Source organism: Plecotus auritus, assembly GCF_963455305.1.
Source record: "Plecotus auritus genome assembly, chromosome: 1".
Lineage (NCBI taxonomy): Eukaryota > Metazoa > Chordata > Mammalia > Chiroptera > Vespertilionidae > Plecotus > Plecotus auritus.
This window is the reverse complement of record NC_137770.1, coordinates 221,663,837-221,678,516: the sequence shown is the minus strand read 5'-3', so window position 1 is coordinate 221,678,516 and position 14,680 is coordinate 221,663,837. Positions and strand designations below refer to the sequence as shown.

The 14,680-nt window shown below is 40.4% G+C and overlaps 1 protein-coding gene across 12 annotated transcripts in view; it reads left to right on the top strand.

The window, feature by feature from the left end:
• The window catches only part of LIMCH1 (LIM and calponin homology domains 1), a gene marked incomplete at its 5' end in the record, with an annotated part of 329,460 nt that overhangs the window by 292,606 nt on the left and 22,174 nt on the right, over positions 1-14,680 (top strand). For 8 of the 12 annotated variants that reach the window (XM_080656359.1, XM_080656356.1, XM_080656360.1 and 5 more), the window contains 5 exons: positions 1,560-1,650; positions 2,705-2,868; positions 6,929-7,034; positions 10,874-10,914; positions 12,610-12,690. In XM_080656359.1, coding sequence (XP_080512485.1) covers positions 1,560-1,650; positions 2,705-2,868; positions 6,929-7,034; positions 10,874-10,914; positions 12,610-12,690 — 483 coding nt within the window. Of the gene's footprint in view, positions 1-1,559; positions 1,651-2,704; positions 2,869-6,928; positions 7,035-10,100; positions 10,176-10,873; positions 10,915-12,606; positions 12,691-14,680 lie in introns of all 12 variants that reach the window. The other 4 variants (XM_080656358.1, XM_080656355.1, XM_080656362.1 and 1 more) reach the window with 2 other exon arrangements.

Genomic DNA, 14,680 nt, shown 5'->3' with positions numbered 1-14,680 from the left:
TGTAGGCATCATATGTCTATACAGTATACATTTTTAAACTTAACATTATATAACAAATATTTTCACATATCATTAACTGTTGTTCAATATTCTTTTATGATTGCACTAGAGGCCCAGTGCACAAATTTGTGCACGGGTGGGGTCTGGCCGGCTGGCCCTGATAGGGTCAGATCTGGCTGGGCAGGCCAGGGGGAGGGGCCCCAGGCTGTGGGCTGGCCCCCGCCCCCTGGCCAAACTCTGGTGGAACTCCCAGTCAAAGGGACAATTTGCATATTACCCTTTTATTATATAGGATGATGTTTCCTTTTTTGAAAACTATTCCTTAATTGTTGGGCATTTAGGTTGTTCCAAATTCTTTTAATGCTATGGAATATCAAGCATAACACTGATACAATTGAGGTACTACTGAGAGAGATGAGCATCATGGTGATGTGCCAAGTGAATTAGACAGCAAGATCCAAACCAGAGAGAGCCCTAGCTGAGAAAACATAAAGGAATGATGGATATGAAAACTATTGTGTTGAAGCCTTGGTAGGACTTGGTAAATGATGGACACTCATGAGGCCCGAGTGAAGAAACACCTCAAAGTTTAATTTGTGTGATGGGGAAAATGAATGCCATAAACAGAAATCATCGATTTGGAAGAGAGGCTTGTTTGAGGGTAACATTTAGCATGACATTTACCATGACAGTGATGGTAGGTCAGCTGAACTGAAGCTTTGATGGGCTCTAGGGGTTAAGGATTTAAGTACAAGTCATAAATGGATAAAGAATATAATGGTGAACCCATGGCAATAATTGATACATTTGAGGTGACTCAGCACAGGTGGAGGAAAATAATTGAAGTTTTCAGGAGTGACCCATATTTTTATGAAAAGAAAAGGACCAAGAATCAGTAAGAGAAAAGTTGAGAGAGAGACAGAGAGAGAGAGAGAGAGAGAGAGAGAGAGAGAGAGAGAGAGAGACAGAGAGAGACAGAGAGAGACAGAGAGAGAATGAGTGAGAAAATAAGAACTCGGATAATAGAGTTGTTGAGAAAAGATAATTAAGAATAAACTCCACAATGCTAAGAACCACAGGCATCTATGCTGAAGACAAGCTATTGAGAGGTTAATTGTAATCTTAACAAAAGTAGTTTTTCCCCACTGGTGATAGGACCCTAAGCCAACATTAGAGACATTTGGGAGTAAGTGGGTGGTAACTACGATTTTGAAAATTTGGTGGTGAAAAGAAGAAAAAAAATGGGGATGTGCATCTGAGGCCATCTGAGGAGGTGGGCAGGTGGGCAGGTGAGCAGGTGGGCAGTGGGTGTGGGTGTGCCCTCGTACTGTGCTGCTGCCTCAGTACCTCTCTTCTCCTTCCCAGCTTGTCTGCTTCCACTAAGCCAGCCCTTCACCAGAAAGCTGCCTAAGAAATAGGAAAGAATGCATGCATATAGGCAACTCGCCTTGTTTGCCTAAATAGTATTATTTGAAAAAAAGAAAGAAATCCTCTACCTTTTTACAACCTTCAAAGGGATTATTTATTCAAGAGGGGATAAAATCTTTTTTTTTTTTCAGGCAACCACTGAGGAAATGGACCCAAACAGCCAAGAAGATGAGAAAGATGGTGAAAACCTAAAAGAAGGGAATACAGAACTTGCCTCACCAGGTTTGTTTCCTAACAGACTAGTTTTAAAGTAAATCATGATAACTCTTAAGATCTAACAGTCAAGAAATAGAGCCAAGAATTCCTCCTAAATGAGCGACAGAAAGGTAGACTCTAAAACTGGTGTGTGGTTGTGCTGCCACCTAGAGGCGTTTTAGGGAAATTCTGACTGATTTATCTGGCGCTAAAAACCTTGCTTTGCTTTGTTTTCTTGAAAGTGTATCTCCATCCTCATAAATAAGATTATATTGCCTCAAATAAATAATGATCAAAACTGAGGGTCATATTATAACACACAGCAACAGCAATTTATAAGACAGATTAAAAATATACATCATAAAAATACACACTGAAATAATAAAGCTGGTGAATAGTTTAAAATAATAGTTTGAAAGAATAAAGTAATGCCACAGATAGGAATGTTTCTTGAATGAATACTTTTCAGTATTTTCAACACATTTCTTATTTTGGTAAACATAAAACCCTTTCACCCTCTTCCAATTCCAAATTAGTTTTAAATGGCATGTTAGAATAAATGAACTCTCATTACTAGAAGTTCCAAACTAGATTATACCTCCTCATTCTGATAGGCCTCTCAGTGGGTGACTTTTCCACCTGCTCTAGAGTGTGCCTACTTCTTCTCTATATATCAAAGGGCATTTTGTTTTCATTGCATTGTGTATACTATGCAATCCTCCACACATCCCGGTTATGAACTGTGATGATAAGAAGGAACATTGGAATACAAAAGGAAGTCAGGCTGCCATGCAGTCCTTTGGATGGAAACTATCTGGAGATGTTCGCCCACCCAGCCCACCTATCAGAATATTTCGTGCCAGCCTTTTGTCTCGTGCAGTGTTATTCCTATGTAAACTCTGGCTCTTATCAAGAACCTACGTTTTTCATAGTGGGATTCTTTGATGTGTTTTATGTTGCTTTTTTTTTTTATGTAATAGCATGGGAGAGCCTAGAGAATGCTGGCATCTTTGGCTCCGTTATACACCTTGTCACACGGTAATGCAACTCCTTTAAGTTTCTGACTATAACTCCATTTCAGAGCCACAGCATTTTACAACTACTGTGACTCGGTCCAGCCCGACCGTGGCCTCGGTGGAGTTCTCCTCCAGCCCCAAGTTGAGGAACGATGTGCCAGAAGGGAGAGACCAGAAGAAACTGGAAAATGAAATGAGTGGGAAGGTGGAGTTGGTGCTGTCCCAAAAGGTGAATTACATAGTAGATTAAAGCAGTTACATTTAAATTAGCATGGCTTCATAGGGCCATGGGCTGCCACTGTGACACTTGTTCATCATGAAGACTTATTTTCTCTTCTCATCTTTTTTCTGTCTTTAATCTGTATTTTTCTAAATGCAAATATACTCTATGTTCATTGTAAATAATTTAAGTACATGCAGAAAGATGGATGCATTAGCCCACTTGGGTTGCTATGAGAGAGTACCACAGGATGGATGGCTTAGAAACAACAGACATTTATTTCTTACAGTTCTGGAAGCTGGGAAGTCCAAAGATCAAGGCAGATTTGGTGTCGGGTGAGAACCCACTTCCTCGTTCACAGATGGACTTCTCATGTGTCCTCACTTGACAGAAGGGAGTGAGGGAGCTCTCTAGGGTCTCATTTATAAGGGCACAATTCCACTCGTGAGGGTTCTGTCTTCATGACCTAAACACCTACCAAAGGCCCTTCATACTGTTACCTTGGGGGTTAGGATTTCAACATATTCAGTCTATAGTATATATTTTTTAATTTATATTTATAGTGATCTACACATAAATATGTAATAAATCTTTCAAGTAATATATGTACATTTATTTTAAATGAAATATAAATAAACATAGACATAGAGCAAGAGTGAGAAAAAGTCATGGAAACCTACCTCTCTTCTAGTAATAATTGGTATATATGTATTCTTTCTACATCTATTAAATTTTATTTAAACAATCAATTTTAATTATGAATAATTAGATGTGTATTTTAATGTGATATTCACATAAGTTATAAAGCTTTGAAGTTAGGTTTTGGTTTGTTGTGTATGAGCTTGATTATTCTCAGCTCACTAAAGGTTCTCTGTCCCATATTTAGCTATTTTATAGTAGCATACTTCTGATGCCTCCAGATTTGAACAAGGAAACTGGAAACTTATTATTCTGATATAATGGGTTTTAGCATCTTTTTTTATTAACTTCCTTCCTTGTTTGGAGTCTCATTCTCTTCATAGTAATTTGTTTTGTTTTCAGGCAGAGTCTAAAAGTTTTCATCTTTTATACCAATTGTTTTCAACCTTGGCTTCCTTTTATTTTTTATTTTTTTTAAATATATTTTATTGATTTTTTACAGAGAGGAAGAGAGAGGGATAGAGAGTTAGAAACATCGATGAGAGAGAAACATCGATCAGCTGCCTCCTGCACACCCCCCACTGGGGATGTGCCTGCAACCAAGGTACATGCCCTTCACCGGAATCGAACCCGGGACCCTTCAGTCCGCAGGCTGACGCTCTATCCACTGAGCCAAACCGGTTTCGGCATTGGCTTCCTTTTAGAACTTAAAAATATACCAAGCACGCTCCAGCTCAGATAAATCAGAATTTCTTGGGACAGGGCCCAGGCACCTGTATTTTTAAAAGTTCCCCATGATTCAAATGGGCCACCAAGGTAGAGAACCACTGACTTGCCTATGGACATACTACCTGTGGTGATATTTCAACTTTAAAACTTAACCCTAAATTTGGATTTGACTTTAGAGTAAAAATTTTACCACTTATATATCTGGTTCTTCCATCATTTAGTCAACCAATACTGACTGTGTACCTACTATGTGCCAGGCACTGTATTAGAAAGTGGCTATTCAACAGTGACCAAGATAGGGCCCCTGGCCTTAGGGAGCTGAGAGTGCTGTGTCCTTGGTAGAGTCTTGGAAATGCCTATGGCCTTGATGCCTTTTGGAAATTTCAGACTCTAGCTTTCCCCACTTTTTATACATAGAGAATTAAAGAATGCATACATAGAGAATTAAAGAATGGAGGTCTTGAAAGAGGAACAAAACTGTGGGAAAATATTGGGGGCAGGCAGGATTTCCTATCTTTGCAGGTTTTGCCTTATCTATGTTACACTTCATTATTTAGTATTCTCCCAAGTTGACTTTTTGTTCCATTTAAAACTAAACTGAAAGGAGAACTCTACTTCATAGCTAGAGTTTTTTTTAATCAAACAGAATGAATACCATAACTAAAGAGTGTTCTTCTGCATACCTTGTCTGGGAACCTCACTTGTGAGCCATCTTTGGACCATAAGTGTCACATCTCCTGTGGAAAAATTGTTTTCAGGGTCTTAACTCCGTGTGTGTGTGTGTGTGTGTGTGTGTGTGTGTGTGTGTGTGTGTGGTTTGTTGTGTTTTGTTGTTGTTGTTGTTGTTGTTTGGGTGTTATTGTTTTTTATCAATTGGTACCAAGTACATACAGCCCCTGAATTCTGTTCTACGAACTCCAGGTTAAGAATTTCTGCTAGTCGATTAACAAATGGTGTAATGGTCTTTGAACACACTGCTTTTCTTGCACCATGTGAATTTCTTCCCTTTCTCCTTTCCCTCCTGTACAATTCGCTCTTAGAAAAGGGGAGAGAGGTGATCACTGTGGCTGCAACAATTTTTACTTCACTTGAGAGTGTTGCCAAGTGCCCATGCACACACACTGATCTTTTTATATGGTGGTTATTTTGAGCATTTCTGTTGACTGTGAACTGTTTCATTTACAACTGGGAATTAGCTGAAACATGTTTTTATCTTACTTAAATATGAAGGAGATGGTATGAGGTCAGGATGTGAGGGTTGTCAACTTATTGCATGTTTAATTAATATTGAAGTTCATTTAGCTATCCGGTTGACTTCTCTAATGTAGAATGAAGTGATTAACTGTATTTTCTTCAGGATTCCATTAGGGTTGGTTATATGATTTATAAGAAAAAAATAGGTGCCCAGCCAACGTGGCTCAGTGGTTGAGCATCGACCTATGAATCAGGAGATCACGGTTAGATTCCCCATCAGGGCACATGCCCGGGTTGTAGGCTTGATCCCCAGTAGGGGGTGTGCAGGAGGCAGCCAATCAATGATTCTCTCTCATCATTGATATTTCTATCTCTCTATCCCTCTCCCCTCCTCTCTCTGAAATCAATAAAAATATATTTAAAATGAAAAAATAGAATCCTACCAAGAAGAAATTCTAGCCATTAAATCGTCCTGAGGACCAAATCATATAGACCAGCTTATGATGAAACAGTGGTCTCTCTATAACCTCACTTGCCTTATTGGCTATCAAATGAATCTGTTGGGAACCCAGCCTTCAGCCAGTGTGAATCAGAGGAAGTCCTGTATGCAGCTAGAAGGACATGAATTGATCCAGCCCTGCTCCTCATTCAGATCTTTGCTCAGAGTCTACTGATTGTTATTTTAGACATTAGTTTGGTAATCTGGTCTCTCAACAATCAGTTGATGAGATACAACAAGTCAGAAAGAAGGTGCTTCTAACAAAGGCCAATCAGATTGGAAAGAAACAAGATAAAATTAAATAGCAATAACAAGAAAATTCTACTTTTACAAAACAAATGTAAGAATTTGTAAGTTGGGGACTATTTACCCTAGGAGAAGTAATCTAACATGCCTCAAACCCCCCTAAGGGCATCATCGCTATGGAGCTGTTTGATAATGGCTATTTAAAATAATGCTTCTATGTCAACAGGCAAAGTATATTATCTTTAATGTGCTTTGCATGAATTTGATGGGGAGTTGTGTAGTATCTGAGAATAATGTCCATTAGAAAGTAGTATTACATTAGTATTTAGCACTTACATAGTAAGGGGGTATTTTTTAGTCTTATATGGAACATCTCACATCTCACATTATAAATTTAGCATTATGTAGCATCAGGGAGAGACTGTGTGATTGACCAATAAGAAAATGAGACAGAGTGATGTATAATCCCAAAGATGGAATACTATCTTCTGGCTTTGGGAAAAAAGTGATCATGAAATTCTTATATGCTCTCATTTGATACCTCTGGAAGATTGACCTCTACATTAAAGTAGAAAAGCTTTAATCAAAGCATTTTTCTATCAACGAGAGATAGAAAAATGGGGCCAATTTTCCTTTTAAAAGTTAAAGGATGTTTGGGCTTACTGACTTATGTGATTGCCATGGATTCTTTCATTTTATTTCTCCTGTGTCTTTACTAATAGACAATCCTTGCCATGTTTGTGTCCCTTGCTCCTGATCCAGGTGGTAAAGCCAAAGTCTCCAGAACCAGAAGCAACCCTGACGTTTCCATTTCTGGACAAAATGCCTGAAACCAACCAGTTATATTTGCCAAATTTCAATTCTCAAGGTAAAGACAAGGAAACGTTGTATTTTAGTCCTACATGTTCTTCTGGGCCCATCTGCAGTAAACTATTACTTCATGTGAATGAGGATTACTTCCTTTATGTTGTTGTCCCTTTGGCCATAGTGTTTGCAGAGCCCAGTGGCTGGATTACTGATTTCAGAATAGAATTCTGGGGCTGCATTCTCTGTGGCCCAGCCAAGGACCCCAGCTGCCAAGAGCATTTTGTCAGCCAGGCACCAGAGGCATGATAAGGCCTACACAAGTATTTGATTCCTTAAAACAATTTTATTGTCTCCAAAATGGGAAAAAATCAATAACTTTAACAAAAAGTTTATAATCTTAATATTATATCAACTTGATTAATTGCTAATTATGTAGTCTTTATAAAATATCCACTTGACAATGATCTTAGAAGAAAGTCAGACTTTCTTACTTCATAATAATTTCTGGGTGTGCACCGAGAAATCATTCCACATCATAGGTTAAATGTATTACTCATAAGCAAAACCTTTAATCTTTCCAAAAACTATTATAGCAAGAATAGATGTGTGTGTGTGTGTGTGTGTGTGTGTGTGTGTGTATTAAATACATGTATATGCTGGGGGTATATTTTACTATGTTTCATATGTTTGATATAATGTGTGGAGGGGTGGCCTCTAAAAAGATAGGAGTTTAGGGCCTATCGGAGTTGTAAAAGGCACTGACCACTGCAAACTCCCAAGTAACTTTTAGGCCATGTGTAGGTTGTGAATTCACCCTTTACTATTTAAGAGCCCAACTTGAATCCCTTTATCCTGGTGAGACATCTAGGTGCCTACAGTCACCCCAGAAGGAGCCTTAGTGATGTGAACAGTAGGGGGATGTCTTAAGAAGTCCATGATCCACAGGAACTATTCTTCAGAACAGACCAATGGGCTTTACTGGTGTGAGTTCTCTGTAGATATAAAAACAGCTAAGCTCCGGAGGCAAGAACTGTAGGTATCTTGCTTTTCTTTTTTACTGTACTTTCCCCAGCCTATTTTATAGATTGAGCAGTCCTGGCAAAGGGAGGATGGTGTAGCCATATTGTGGCTGGGGATTTATTTTTACTTTTTTTTTTTTTTACAAGGGTGGTCAGCTGTTTGGGGTAGAATCTGAGTTGGCTTCTATTAAGCTTTGTTGAGGGCTGAGAGATAAGTTGGGCTCTCTCTACGTAACAGGAAGTACTTGGGAAGGAATTTATTGGAGCATGCACTGATGATCACTAGTTTCTTAATGTGGAAACAAGTTCAATACTGTCTTCAAAACACGTATTTTCAATTTTTCAGTCCTACGGAAGGGAATTGACAAAAATAGTCTTATAATTAGGCCAGCAATTGGCCATATTTAGACAAATTTAAATGCTGCCCTATTTCTAGCACTTTGTCATTGTACAGATAAGGAATGCGGAGAAGACACTCTTATTTTTAAGCCATAGTAGTTAGTTTTGTTATCTGGTTCATGGAAGCTGTAATTACAGATGCAGGCTCTGGAGACAGAACACACAGGTTCTAATCCTTACTCATCCAGTTCTTACCTGTGAGATCTTCCCCACCAAGTTCTCTGGAATCTCTAATCATCACCTGTACACTAGAAATAATAGCAGTGCCAACCTTATAGGGGTATTGGAAGAATTAATTGAGATAAACCAAAAAAAGTGTTTAGCTCAATACAAGCACTAATAATAGAATCTAGGAGTTACAGGATAGTAGCAAGATGCCAGGCAATAAACTATTATAAACGCTTTCCTTAAAATAAAGATGTTTTTGTTGTGGAGATAGGGCTTTAAGTAGTAATTTTCAAACATGATTATATGCCAGGGACCTGGGCAGGATGGGTTAAAGCACAGATAGCTGATCCCAGCCCCACAAGGTCTGGGCTGAGGCCACAGTATTTGCAGAGCTCCCCAAGAGATATGATGCTGCAGATCCAGGGACCACACTCTGAAGACCACAGACTTGAAATATGTGTTTAAATTGTGCTCCAAAGGCGTCGCCGACAGATATAGAAATAACAGTAATATTTGTTTAAAATATATAAATTCATATCTTTCACGAAGGCCTCTAATAAATGTAATCTTAAAAGTTATGATTTGTCTTTATCTGGAGAGACTGGGAAAGGATAGGTCTTTGCCCAGATATAAAAAGTCAGTGCACCTGTAACTGACTAGTCTGAGGTCGCACCTCAAGTCCAAAGGAGCTATAGGTTTAAGATGGGGAGCCATACCTAGTACTCACTCCCCCAGACAGTCTATCTCCCCCATTTCCATAATGCCCTAAGGTTGTCCCACAGACTTCCCTTAAACATACACACATGCACAAATAGTCTTTAATTACTCTGCAAACCTTCATAAGATACATTTAAAGGTGACAAATTTCCTTTTCTCAACTCTCCCAACAGTAGAAAGATAACCTCAAATTGGTGTTTCAGGAAAATATGTGCACGTTAAAATGCATACTGGCTAGCTGTATTTCTTTTGTGCAAAAAATCCATTATGTGCATTGAGAATGATGACAAATGGGCACAGCGCTAGCTTCAGGATGCAGATGAGCTTGTGTCTGCATGCGCTGTCACATGACACATAGACATTTACATGCTCTTGTGACACATATATAACTTCTGCCACAGACTTCCATGCATAACCTTTATGAAGTGTATACAATAATAACTGAATTCATCTCTGCTGTCTTTTATATTTTTCTAGTGTTCTCCAAAAGCAATGCACACTGTGCATTTTGTTCTTTCATAGCATATCATCGTATTATTTTGAGATTCAACATTTTAACAATATCACCTTTACGTATGAGCCCATCAAATGTCACTTGACACCAAGGAAGACAGGCAATAGCATGAACTGTCTCATTTCCGTTGACTTTCGTCCATGTCTTCAGGGTGTGTGTGAGTTTTATTGAGATATTTTATACTTTAGATGCTTTCTCTCTCAGTTCCTGGATAGCCACACCTGGGCCTGGGACTTGGGAGAAGGTTCTACGCAACTCTCACGCCCGTAATCATGATTTTCTGTTTGTTCCGTTCTGCCATTTGATCTAGAGTCGCCTGGCACTGCCAGCCTTCCGCTTAGAGTTCAGAACTCTTGGCGACGTTCCCAGTTTTTCTCCCAGTCAGGTAAAATGCATACTGGCTAGCTGTATTTCTTTTGTGCAAAAAAATCCATGTTGCGGGCAACCAATAATGTCTGGTATTTTTCTTCATTTCTGACCTCAGCGGGGGGGAAATGCTTGTTTCTGGCACACAGTTAGCAAAGAGCTAGTTCTTTGATATCAGTACCAGTTATACTAAAATTGGGGGGAAATCCACAGGATTTTTACTTGGATTTTGAAAATCTAAAGAAATAATAATATTCACCTCTTTATTGACCTTTTCTTTTTTAAAAAGCGAAGATTGGAAGCATTTACCGGGAACATGGTTCTCTTGTTAACTGTGTCACTCTCTTTATTTCCTGGGTGACATTTGGCCGCTCTCTGTATGAAACTTTTCCATGGCAGACAGGGAGGGAACTGTCAATCAAGCCAGAATGCAAGGTGTATTAAAAACCAGCACTAGTAGGAACAGATTTTGCTTCCTAGCGCTTAGTACGGGTGCTAATTGATGGCATCAGTCTTATTACACTTGTTCTGACTACTTTTGGTGATGGGTACCAGCTGCTTCAGGGGTCTGCTTTATTCTGATCTTCTAATGCTCTTGGCTTACAAAAAAATTGGTTTGGAGCTGACATAGGAGCCACACTCCACTGAGAGGAGCAACGAGAAATACAGTGTGAAGCTACTCACACTGTGATCTTCTTTTTCTTTCTTTCTGTCCAGGGGATTCTCCTAGCAGCGAAAAGTCACCTGCAACTACACCTGTGAGTAACGCATTTTAAGGAATGAGATCATGCATTTCGTGTGATTTTAATTATAGAGTATTTGATTGGCTTACAGAGGCTCCCATAAAAAACGGGCTTCAGACGATTGTAAAAGAATAGGTGAAAGTCATGCCTATGCTGCCGGGTGAATTAGGAAGATGTGGGTTATCATTATGCAGAGCTGTGATCTAGAAACAAAAGGGTGAGTGAGTCAGGGAAGTAAAACCTAAAAGAAGCAATTAAAATGCATGTGACAGCAGGAATTAGTATTAAAATATGCACTTTCTGTAAGCATTCAAAATCTTTTTTCTTTTTTTTATGAGAACAATCATTCAACATAGTTAAGTTGGCAGTAGGGCCCAGCCTGGACTCTTTCTGCAAGACCCAAGCTGTCTTGGTTGCACCCCTTGTCGCAATCAGTACCTTAAATAATAGTAACCACACATTTAGTTTTCAATTTTTTATTTAAGTGAAATAAAATGAGCATTTGCTAGTTAAAGTGTCAAGACATGTGACACTATCCAATGCCATGCTGCTCGATTTTATATGAACACTTTCTGCGGATCTGGCTCTTCTCTAAACTGGGTGTTTCCAGGGCTGAGCCTGTCACCCTTGCTCACCCTTGAAATTCCCACCCGATTTGTAGAATTCAGTTCCTCTGTGGCTCAATCAACTAGCACAGAGCCCCTTGGTGCAGCCGCAGAATCACCGCTGTGCCTTTGAATCTTCTCTGAATGTTGTCTTTCTTGACTGTACCCCAGACTCTTCCCTTTCTCCCTAACTCTCCCACCCTCACCTCACTTTTTCTTTCAAGATTTCCAGGCAGTTTTAAGTGTCTCCCCAGATTACCCCGTCAGGGGGAAGGGAGGAAGTACAGTTATTGGGGAACCTGATTTGCCTCAGCACCTACTCTGGGCGATGGGGGAGCCAACTTTCAACACTGCAGCCCCCCTTTTGCTGATTCCTCAGGGACCAGCTGGGATTTCTGGCCCCTCCTCCTCGCCCCCCCACCCGGACCCTCTCAATCTTATACCCTGTGGCCTGGGTGTCCGCTTTGACTCACACATTTTTCTCCTATTATTTCTGTTCACTGTCTTGGTTCCCAAACTCACAAAAAAAAAACTTTCTTAAAAGACAAAAAAAAAAAAAAAGAGTCTTTGGGTTGGACTGTTTGTTATGTGGGTTCCAAGGCAGGGGCTCCCCATTGCCTGATCTCAGGTGACGCTGGTGGGCAGTGGTGAGTGGTTAGAGAAGGCCGGTGTGGGAAGCAGCAGCAGCATAAGAAATGATGTAGTCCTTCTCACAAAGCGCAGCTCTGCTGAGATAAGCGATCCCATTTGCCTGCACCCAGGATCAATATGCAGAATGAGAATCTTACGTTCCCGAGCGTGAATACATTTAAGAAATCGCTTCTAAAAGAAATGAAGCAAAAGCCTGCCCGTGCCAGGGGCTAATTACTTCGTGTTTTCATTAGCTCCTAAAAGGTTCACAGAAGCCTATCAGCCTCTTGGAAGGGGACCAAAGAGGGACTAAGATTAAATAGCGGTGCTGCCAGCAAAGAGGACCTTTAGATAAACAAAGGCTCTGCTTCTGTGTGTCCTTCGGGTGCCAGCCCATCGGCTACTCGTGTCCCTCGCGCTGGCCGGGCCTTGAGGACGTGGCTCAATTCTGATCATATTTTTATTTTCTAAGCAGTTCAAGTTCTGGGCATGGGACCCAGAAGAGGAGCGCAGGCGACAGGAAAAATGGCAGCAGGAGCAGGAACGTCTGCTCCAGGTAAGACAACTGGGTTCGCTGCCTTTTTTTTTTTTTTTTTTTTCTGATGCTCTCTTAACTTCTGTCATATTAAATAGGTTTTTAGCACAGGAAAACGTGGACTTGAATTCTTCTCAGAAGTCAGTGAGTCTGTTAGTTCATTTTGCAGACATAATGCCCTGTGTCTAATTCCTCATACCAGGGGTTATACGGATGAACACAAGGAAAAAGCATTTCACTTTAAAAAAAAATTTGTTTTAACCTACAAGTATTGATTAATGGCCAACTCAGGCAGTCCTCTCCTCCTTTGTTGTCAATAAAATTCCAGTCCCAGTAGCAGTGGAAATGAATTGTCAAAAGCTTTTTTGTAGTTGTTAATCCTCACCTGAGGATATTTTTCCATTGATTTTTAGAGAGAGTGGAAGGGAGGGGGAGAGAGACAGAGAGGGAGAAACATCAATGTGAGAGAGACACACGGATTGTTTGCCTCCCGCATGTGCCCCAACCAGGGCCTGCAGTCGAAGTACATGCCTTGATCAGAATCGAGCCGGGGCCCTTCAGTCCACAGGCCGATGCTCTATCCACTGAGCCAAACCTCCTAGGGCTGTTAAAAGCATTTCGAAAGCATCCATGTGAAATAAAATTTAGCCTGGCTTTTGTTTCTTAAGTAGAAATATTTGCTCCATCTTCGAGTAAAAGCTGCTAACTTTCATTTCTCATGCCACGTTTGTTGGGTAACAGGGCTTCGAAAAGGAACCTAGTAACCTTAGGAAGTAGCCTCTGCTGAGTACTTGAGATGTGCCAGGAACTGTGGTTGGTGTTTGACATCGTTTATCTAATTTAGTTTTCATAAAACTCTTCAGAGGATATCTCATCAGCCCCCATTTGCAATTGAAGAAACTAAGACTCAAAGAAGTTAAATTAATAGCACAAGGTCACGCAACTAACAAGGGTTGAACTTGGTTTCAATTCCAAGTCTGGATGACTTTAAAACTCATGTTCTTTCCATGATACCCCCAATAGCACTGATTTTACAAAAAAAAAAAAAAAATCATAAATAAAAAGAATTTTAAATCTCATTAATTTTTATGGCTTTCTGCTGCTGTGTAGAAAGCAATACTTAATGCAACTTTATTTTACTTCTTTAAAAAATATTTTTGCGCTAATCCCTTTGGCTTACTTCCCAGGGGGCAGGAGCAGAATCCGTTTAGACAGCTAACTGTAGTGTAGCTTTAGGTCTGCCAGTTATTTTATCCTTTTCAAAATTGCATAGAGATAAATCTCCAATATCAAAATGTTAGTAAGAACTGAATTCAGCAAAGTCACATTGGAACTTTTGGGTCCTTTGGAAGAGAGAGGCCAGACCAGCGCCAGCCATCTGCTGTTCTCTCAGAAACTGGGGCCCATTTTCCAGCTGAGAGGTGCACAGCCCAGAGTCAGAGCTTCCACAGAGTACAGACGGCAGGCAAGTGCGCTTGCCACGTGGCACCCTGTCTGTTACACTCTGGAAGGGGACCATGGTTACAGATGCAGGTGTATGTCTCCTTCCTGCCCCACCGAATTGTTACCCAGTGTGGTGCATGGTGGGCTGTGGGCTTTGGGGAAAGTGTTTGTGGGGAAACAGGGGGACGGCAGACGTACGTCTTTCACGCCCCGCATTACAGGTATCAGTGCATCCTCTTGGGGAGGGGAGCACGTGATGTGAGCTTCTAGAACCCATGAACCTAAAATGCTTCACTTGTCTTTCAGCTTTTGTGAAGTTTTGAGGCCTGTTTTCTCTATTTGAAAAGCCCCTGAAGTTCCTGTCTAAAACTTTACAATGTTAGGTTTTACAATGTTAGGTATTTGTAACATGTTTACCTGGAAGGAAAAGCCCGCCAGGGGTTGACCAAACATGGCTTTGCCGGAGCATTCACATGAACACCAGGCTCTAGCAATTCCAATACAGCCCTTCCACTCTTAAGATAGCGACACAACAGGTCAGACCTGGAGGAGATCCCAGCACCTCCCC